The sequence below is a fragment of the Neodiprion pinetum genome, chromosome 1 (genome assembly GCF_021155775.2).
Source record: "Neodiprion pinetum isolate iyNeoPine1 chromosome 1, iyNeoPine1.2, whole genome shotgun sequence".
NCBI lineage: Eukaryota > Metazoa > Arthropoda > Insecta > Hymenoptera > Diprionidae > Neodiprion > Neodiprion pinetum.
In genome coordinates, this window is record NC_060232.1 from 24,130,723 (window position 1) to 24,140,727 (window position 10,005).

Here is a 10,005-nt window from a genome sequence, read left to right on the forward strand (position 1 = left end):
GTAGCGTAGAAAATTCTGCTATATTTCTTAAATTCATTAATGTGTACACGAAGATGTTTCAGAAAAAAATAATATCACATTTGGGTAACATTTTCAGAATGAGAAAACTTCTCGAAATGTACATAATTGGCTGAACTTTTTCAACTGATACCCGAATTCAGTTAAAAGCGTCATGAAAAGACAACTGACATTCGAAAATATCGATTTACTTGTAAAAAATGTTAAGAATATCAGAAATATAATAAAATATAACAAAATATGTGCAAGTTGCATGGAAAGCGTTACGCTTATACGGAAGTCTGAAGTTTACTCCTATACAGAAACGAGCTCTGCGAAGCAAGAAGTTTTCACTTCACCAATCGTCAATAATTTCGTGAACTTTCAGCAGTTCAGTTCGCACATATACATAGACAATTTATCATTTCATCAAATATTTCATGTTCCCTGGCCATTTCCTGCAATAACAGGTCAGTTATTGTGATAAATAACGCCACAATACGTCGAGTCAATTTATTTGCCCAGCGCCAAATGGTCATCGTGCGATCAATGAATAATGAATCAAATCAATAAACTGTAGAGCAACATTGACTTGCTTGGGTACAATTTGGATAGTTGCAATAACCCACGTTCCTCCTTATTTGCAGATCCGGCTGTGGACGAGGACGAGGACGAGGACGAGGGTTGAGGCCGAGATATCCTCGCCACCAGACTTCAAGCAAAAGTGAAAAATTTTGGGACCGAAGATGAAGACGCGACACTTGACACACCGCATGGTTACTTCATAGACATGAAAAGACGCAAAAAAAAACAACCATAAATCCGAAGACGCTCCGCACTCGGAGTGAGCAGCAAATCGACCCCTCACGAGCAATTTGTGGAACTCTTACCGTGAATTCTCGCGAATTCTCGCAGGTCTAACAAATGTCCGGTTTAACGTCTCACGTCGGGGAGAATTCGCGAGGATTCGAGAACCGTTCAGAGCACGCTCGGCACAGTGAAACTCTGTGTAGATACCTTATCGCCTTCCTCTATATTCCGTGTTTGCATACGAGGTCATCCGTCACTGTCAGTCGGCTGTGCGGCGTCGGGACGCCCACGGGAGTTAATATCTTTTTCACCGAGCAAAATGGGGTGGAAAAATAAAAATGAAAAACCGCATTTCGCTGGGGTGCAGCAGATATCGCGAAACCGAATGGCGAGACTGACTCCAGTGCATCTGCGATAGTCGCATTCTATCGATCTTCCCATTCTACATCTCGTTTTATCCTCTCTCACACGAGATTTCTCAAGCCTTCGGGGTGCAGAGTAAACCCCATGAGTACCCCAACGAACACGCTTTCTTTTATGCAACGGGCTGAAAGTGGGTGAGAGAATTTTGATTGATGCGCTTCGAGGCGGTCGGCATAAGTTAACACCTTTTACAAATACCAGAAGGAGCTACACTGATTCATGTTGTAATCACGTGTATGTATGATTTAGCTTATTTTTTTCACCTGTTATAAATTAGAAAGTTGTTTTTTCTACTAACAAACAACATCGATATTGACCCACTGATGATGAGAGACAAATTTTATTATCCTTCCTCGTTTGATTCATTCGATAAGTCATTTGTTGTTGGTTCGAACAAGGCGCACTGGAATTTAATAAACATACTAGTATCAAGGCATTGATTATTTAATTTAAGTTGTTTTTGCACCAACAAGTACGGACTTTATGAGCACTGTTCAAACAATCAATGCCTTTTAAATTTCCCAAATAGACACGTAGTTGGAATAAAATTTATTTAAATTAAGGAAGATTTCCTGAAATCAAATAAACTTTATCCGAATTAAGTATATATCTATCGGATTCGAAGAGTCTTAACCGCTTGAATAGTGCTGATATTGGCCAGACTAAGAACTTTCTGCTCGGATGTGTGCTGAGCTCATAAAATATTACGAAAGAAAATCTATTTTCTGTGTTATTTATGATGAAATCCAAAATTTAAGCAGCTCTAAGATGAGAAACACGACGTCGATTAATATCCAAGTTATCCAAATTCGTTTCTCCGTTCTTGAACTATCGTCGGACAAATATTTGATCACATACACACCCGAACTTCCATCGGCCATTCAAAAATAGTCGGAGGTAATAAACTAGACCTTATGACGTCAAGATCCAGTGAAAATTCACCTTTTCAATTTTGGGATGATTATAAGGATATTCCTTATTTTCTTTTTTTCTCCGAAAAAGAGAAGCGGAAGTGAAAAAAAAATTTAATGATCTTAGTAAACTTATCAGATTCCAGTCTGCTTGATTCGAATCATACAAATTACTTATTGCATGGAGAAAAGCAAGCGGAACAAGTAAATGTAGCTGCTTGTAACAAGTAAATATTCCTCTCATTGTATAATACGAACCATCATCGAGGATTTTCAAAATCCACGAATATGATGAATACCAGTAAAAATTCGAATAATAAATATTTGTTCTTGAAGTTATTTTAAGACAGTCGAAACGTTACATTTTATCATAATTAAACTGCATGCAACTAAATAGAAAAGTGTGATTGATTCACTAGGCGATAATATATACCGCAAGGAAAATTCGATCATTTTTTCTACTAAGGCTTCCACCATTTGTTGAGAGCTTCGCCTTTCTGATCTGCAGTAGCTCTGAAACACCGATAGACCCTTGAGGCAGCGGTTTGAATACAGAAGAGAAAAAAAAATTCGTGAAATCATGATTTTATACGCGAGCTGAATTGGCCGTAAGAGAGGATCGGAGAGGTTGGGTAAAAAGGGTACGAGTAAAGGAGGAGGGTAATCGTATTCCCTGCACCTCGTAAAGATGAGTTGATCCTCCGTGGATCATTCCCTCTTTCCTTTCAATTTGATCGAAGAAAAATAATATAAAAATTACAACCCAACCCAACCCTTGCCGCAGCTGTAAAGTACGAATAGCATTGGCTCAAATTTTATAAAATCTTTGCGAATATGAAAATATTACGAACGAATTCTGATTCAATGCAGAAAATAAACTCTGATCAATGGTCTTCGGTGTAAATCATATTCTAAAATAAGTTTTGATTCCTTGCTTCATTTTGCCGTACGCCGTATTTAAAAAAGGAATTGTTCGTTCGTACAAAAGCAAGAAAAAAAAAAAGAAATTTGAAAAACTAGTTACAAAGTTCAGCGTAATATCAAGGTCATCTTTTGCGAAATATAATTTTACAACTTTGTTTTACAGAAAGTTCCATAAGAATACGTTGTTATAATTGTTCGATCGAAAAATCACGCTGATATTGAAAACTGTAAAGTACCTTGACAATATTACCAAAAATTTACTCAAATCATACGAAACATGAAAATGCATGAAAAGAGGAAATATGAGTCCATTTAAAAATTATCGCCGTATCGCCTTGAAGTGGATGGAAGTGAACGATTCGAAGTGTTGTCCATTCTATGATGTGCATAATTGAGAAAGTTATTTCTGAAAGATCATAAAGTGCATTACTCGTATCTGACAGCGAACGGTATGCCTCTGTTTAGTAAAATTAACCGAGTAATTTTCACTTCGTGTCGTTTAAAATTACGTAACGGAATCGGAAACCAAAATTTAGGGTCAGCCGTGATAACTATTTATAACATGTACCATGCTTGAAGATTTTTGACTTTCATATGCTTGTGAAAATTACCCCCTCCCCCCCCCCCCCCCCCTCTTCCCCTCCCCCTTTATATATAGTACATTATATATTATAATATCGGAAGCATTCAATTTAGATTATTTGCAAACATCGAATAATCAAAAATTGAACTGCCGTGTATTTTGACAGCAAAAACGAGCGAAATTATACCTATATAAAGACAGACAAAATATTATAATAATTTGACGATTCTGTACCAAAGAATGTTATAGCGTATGATGTCCGTGCAAGCTTATTAGTGCCGCAATTAAATTTTCAGCGTTATTTTCTAATCGTATTTGTATATGTTACATTACATATACACGTATATGTATATATAAGTACTGTATTTATATCGAACGATTTATGAAAGTCGTAGGCTATTATCGTGTGTATAAAGAACGCGCGCGGTTCTTTTATCGAAATTTTACTCGGTCGAGTATCGATATTTCTTAACTGTAACGAAGAGTGTCATTTATTCAATTCCCCGCAGTAAGATATTGATAAAAGAACACCGCACGCGGTCAGCGAAAAGTAAAAATATTTTATGGTATAATAATAATAACAATAATAATAACAATAAAAATAATAAATACAGGCATTGATTATAATGGTGGACTATAATAACCCGTTTATACTACAACGGTTGTATAACCACGGCTCTCAAGAAACAACAATTATCTGTACCTATATCCTTAAATTGAAGAGCATCGTGGGATTGTATAACAATAAGAGAATAAGCTGTTTGTTAAAAAATTCAACAGTAGTACTAAGCTAATATTAAAATCGAACGTAGGTAAATAATTATAAGGCAGATACTTATAAATTAATCGCGATTCGTAACGAACATGATATAATTAATAATATTACGTATACTATTATGTACTTTATAAATATATAATACCAGTATGTGTAAGGAGTTATTACAGAGCTGTAATTCTATCCGATTGACCTTCTTGATGTTAGGGTCATTACGATGATTTGACACATCCCTGGGTAAAACTAGGCAAAATCATAACCAATGATAAAATACACCAAAAGTGGTGCCAGAATCAGCTGAAATGTAGAATAGAATTACAGCTGCTGAACCAATGCATTAGATAAATATCTATAACTATCTAGTTATAAAGCGCTGTGTAAAATATTGTGTACCGTTTCTCGTTATTCATTTTTCAATGTTTGTACTAGGAACGTATTTATACGACACCATATACAAACACATATATGTATAATAAATATATATATAATATATATAAAGTTAAGTATACATTTAATATAATAGGGAAGCAATTCGTAGTTCAATATTTCACAAAATAATATAAATATTACTTAACTTCAAGCGAAGTGTAAAGCTATTCCTAATTCAACAATATTATACCTATATAATATATATAATGAAATTAGACAAATTCATTGTTACAATATATATTATATATGTTCGTTACGTAGCTGCAAGGCTAATTGGATCAGTAATATAATTTATACGAAACGAACTTCGTTACGCAGCTTTAACTGTGTCGACAAGACTACACGTATATGTATATTATACAATCTATACATCATATATTATATATATTATATATTATATATATACATGTATATTTCACCTGGATATAAATCGTATGGATTTTCATCCAGCAGAGACTAGTAGCTGCATTTCATTTTTCAACGGTTAATCGGTTATCGAAAAATTATATAGGCACCTACTAAGTTCGCGTAGAGAGGCCTTACGTCTTAATTGAAAATCTATAATATAAAACACGATCAATAACAAAAAGAAATTCTCAACATCGGTATAATACTGCGGTAATATTTTTTAATAAGTGACCGTGTACGTGCCAGTAATAATAACAATTACTATCGCAATTGTCATTGAAATAAATCACAAACAAATATTGTCATGAATCAGGTGATACGACCTGTTCAATTCACCTGTAAATAGGCTGCTTTACCGTAAATATAATATTGTATACATGTTCACAAGTATGCATAATATTGTCGAGAATCAGTTATAATGAATTTAAATGAGACTCGAGAAACAGAACTGTGCGCGTGTACGATTAACTTGCGAATATTTGGCCTTTAGTTAGTATATTTTTGAAAATGTGCACATAAAACATTATAGAGCTGTCTCTAGCCGCACCAATATTGATATCGATATTCTGATTCTCGTTAAAATTAAGTTACTTTATAGGTTGTCATTCTGTAATCCTTACGATGTAGGGTATATAATAATATACAGTACTGCAGCACATTATATAACAATATAAAGCATAAGTTGATGTTTCCTGATGATCTCTAAGCCGGTAAGACGATATGATAATTACGTAGTTATGGAATTAAATAATTGTTATAACAAATAATAATCGACGAGCGGCAGCAGGCTTTCATAGGGTACAATGTAATACCTATACGCATTAATAAACTTATTTATTACATTGCTTAACGATAACAGATCAGAGCTAAGTGAGCTAATGAAGCAGCCCCTTAATATACGACGTAAATACGAGTGCTCGCATTTGTTACGTCAGCGGTTGAATTATTTCCAAAAATGATTCGACTGCCGTGATTCTTTCTTCATTTCTTTTTCTTGGTCGTTGAGGTACTTTATTTCACATCCCCTCCGTCCGAGGATACAAGAATTATACCTGTAATCAAATTCACGCTTGCAGCATTCGCTTTCAGTTGTTTGTTGTATAACTGTTATTATTACAGTGGATGTATACATGTAACGTCGCGATCGAATTAGGCTGTAATGAATTCTTACAACGAAACGTTGCTGATGTACTGTTCAAACTTTAGTCAAATACGTTGTATACATATAAATATATTTATTATTTATTCTAGTCCTAATTGCTTTACTGTAACATAATATATCTAATTCCTGTGTCAAGTGTAACAACTATAATTAAGTTCTAATAAAATCAGGTAAGACCTGCTCACTTATCTAATCAACCTTTATCATCTTTGCTTCCCAAACTAATTGTAAGTATAATTACAGTGTAACATATCCAGCTTTACAGCCGGGTGTGTGTATCAAATTACCAATAATCAGCGTCAACGCGGCAAAGCAATCAACAACGCAGGGCTCTACGATACCGACGGTTGAACATAACCCAACCAAGATATAATCCTTTTTTCTGAAGTCAGATCGAATTGAATTTTCGGTATAAATTCAGACTGATCAACACCCGATAACAGTAACTTACATAGCGAAGCGCTTGGCTGACTTACATATAATATGATAGTTTCAGAGCAGACGCAAAACAAACTCGTAGGGATGGGCAATGTAGGAAATAAAAATCAAAACATCGATTATTTCGTGAAGGAATTTTAATCAAATTAGATGATTCCGATAATTTCAATCAATATTAAAAATTACACAATTTCCCAATGAAAAATAGTTATTTGCAATTGGAAAATTTCGCATACCTTAGAGAAATGTTTGTATTTGGTGAAATTTCAAGGTATAAAAATTTCGTAACTTACACACAGAGAACGCTAACCAAATTAGTTGATAGATTTTAAATTTAGTTTATACAATTTTTTTTATAATTTCTTTAATATCAATATTTGTGACATTTTTGCATTGTGCATGACAAACTCGTACACTACAGTTTAGGCACGACAGACTCGGTACTCTATTGCCAGTTCTGTGAAGGGATGTGGCGACTGTAGCTAATCTATCCGAATCTGTGATAAGTTATAGAACGCAGCTTTGGTGGTTCTACTGCCTAAATTTGTGACAATGCAGTGATAATAAAACGTTACAATAGGTACATTATAATTACTTTGTTATAATCACACACTAATAAACTCTCTTACTACTCGGTGACAAATTTATTTCTCATTAATGGAAATAGTAGATTCATAAAATTTCAGAAGAACTATATTATATTAATGATTACTGTAGGTATTAATTCGCATACGAAATGAAGTTATATCGAGTTAGTCAATTTTTTGGTGCTGTACACTTTAACAGAATTCATAAACTTTTAATTCAGATCATGTTTCAATGTTTCCCGAATTTATCGTCGACTTTGTTGTTAGAGTGAATCATTTGGAACAATTCTTTATACCTTGTTCGATGGATCGAAGATGGTTACGAATGATTTCAAGTGATTTCCACAAACTGCGCACAATGAATATCAGGAATATGAGTAGTGATTATGCAGCCAAAACTATCTCGTTAAAAGTGTGATAAAAAAAAAAGGAGAGTAGCGACCATGAAAGTCTTATTGGCAAGACTGATCTACACAACGAAGTAGCTAAACAAAAATACAAATAAGTCTTTAAATAATGAATTGATTAGGAAATCGTGAATGTACATCAACTTCAGTATGCTGTGATCTGTGCCTAATCAGTAGAAATTCAGAACATCCAAAACCAGTGTCTTCTAGCTCTTTGAAATAAATACTACATCAGGAATTCCGTAAGGTTAGGTATGAAAAGAGGAGAGAGAAAAGTAAATGAGAGTATATAAAAACATTTATTTGAAAAATTATTGTTGTCCTTAATCAATCAAGGAGACCATTACAGTCTAATACAAAATATGATGCAATTGAAGGAGTATAATTACAATTGAATGAATATGAAGAATAAAAATTACAATAATAAGCACTTGTGTACGAAAGCGTACTGTATCATTAGTATCAATCGTTTTTATAGCTAACTATGGTCTGCATCTTATGAATGGATGTAGAGAAAGTCCTGAGTTGCACTTCCTGGCTGTTGGCGATAAATACTGGCTGGGTTTCATCCCATTCGGTGGGTATATTACAATCAGGAACTGTGTATGTCAGTATATCAAAGGAGCAGAGACAATCGAGTAGCGGCAAAAAACTGACTGTTCCTGTTATCTGACGTATCACTTCGCGGATCTCTTTTTGAATGGTCTTCGTATCCTTTGTACCAACTTCTGAGCGGTTTATATTATTGTTGCCGGTGGCGGTGCCATTTGGAGTTGATCCTTCGTAATCAACTTTGAAATCCCATTTCTCAAGTACCTCTTTAGTGTTTACATTAGTTATGACAAGCGTTACCTTTTGTACTTTCTTTTGTAGTAACCATTCTTCGATTTGACCGAGGACAGTGTTTAAGAAAGATTTTATCTTTTCATCCGTAGAGACAAGGATTGACAAACCAAAATGTTCCGCCGGTTCGAATGTTTCCGGTGGATATATACCCCGCTGATAAAGTATGCTGTTGATCCCGAAATCTGTAATAATGCAACGATTCCGAGTCGTTATAATACGGTTCAACAATAAATGAAATCCAAAACAAAGAGCTGGAAAGTGACAGTTTTTGTTAAAAGATGAGTTCAGATACTCACGCAAGTATTCAGCGACTAACTCCGCGGAACCCTTTAGAGTAATACATTTCGATTTTTGTTGCGTTTCTGTCATTATGACAGACAGGCCCAATCACCGTCGCAGCCGACAATAATAAAACTAGCTACTGCAAGCCTCCACGCATCAGCCGAATTAACCAAACAATACTTTCATGAGGTTAGAAACAATCACCGGTAGCTTTTCAAATGCACCAATCGTGTCTCATAAGGCAACTTCGAACCCCTCACCGTTCCTGTCAGCCAATCACAACCCCCAACCTTTGGTATCCATAGCGTACAAGGTACAAGACGGCAGACTCTCTACATGATTAATGTCGATCAAGCCACGGATCGTTGACTGAAGAATATAATGACGGATACCCCTGGGTAAAATTTGGTGACCAGTTTTCGGCGGGCAAATGGGCGCAGGTAGGCCTGGGAGCGTAGGAGGGTTCTGCTCTATCGACTCTACCTAACGGGCTCGCAACGACATTCGTAACAGCCGAAGTAGTGTCGGTATGGCAGCATGAGATTGAGTCGGTACAAAGTGAGTACGCAAGACTACTTGTCGACTGCGACTTAAAAATGTCGATCGGCTCGATCATCCCCGTGAGAAGACGCGAAACCGCGTCCGCCGACAACTACCATACAACCACCGAGCACCACCAATGACCGTCAACCACCTTCTCCCACCTCCGACCACCTTCGTGCTCCTTGTCCACCTCGACGCCGTCCTCCTCCTCCGCACCACGGCGCGTCGTCCGCGTCTTCGTCGTCTTTCACGACAACCGCCGATCACTTCCAACCACCTCCAAACACTTCCTACCATCTCCGTCCACCTCGTACCACCCCCTGCCACCACTTACCACTTCCGGCAACAACCGACCACCTACTATTATCCCCGACCACCATCTACCAACCCCTACCACCACCTACCTGCGCCTACCACCTGCTACCATTTCCGAACATCCCTAACCACCTTCGTCCTCCTGGTCCTCCTGCTCCACCATGT

At 36.3% G+C, this 10,005-nt stretch overlaps 2 protein-coding genes across 2 annotated transcripts in view; one reads left to right on the plus strand and one right to left on the minus strand.

The window, feature by feature from the left end:
- vn (membrane-bound neuregulin protein vein) overlaps positions 1–6,615 on the plus strand; it is a 271,457-nt gene extending 264,842 nt beyond the window's left edge. Inside the window, exon 9 of the mRNA XM_046620013.1 lies at positions 645–6,615. The gene's annotated coding sequence lies outside the window, so the exon portion shown is untranslated. The remainder of the gene's footprint in view (positions 1–644) is intronic.
- Positions 6,616–8,134: 1,519 nt separating this feature from the next.
- Positions 8,135–9,260, minus strand: mad2 (mitotic arrest deficient 2). The gene is made up of 2 exons (XM_046631841.2): positions 8,997–9,260; positions 8,135–8,882 (listed from the first exon to the last, which is right to left on the minus strand). The coding sequence occupies exons 1-2, from the start codon at positions 9,067–9,069 to the stop codon at positions 8,317–8,319; spliced, it is 639 nt and encodes a 212-aa protein (XP_046487797.1). The 5' UTR covers positions 9,070–9,260; the 3' UTR covers positions 8,135–8,316.
- Positions 9,261–10,005: the final 745 nt, after the last annotated feature.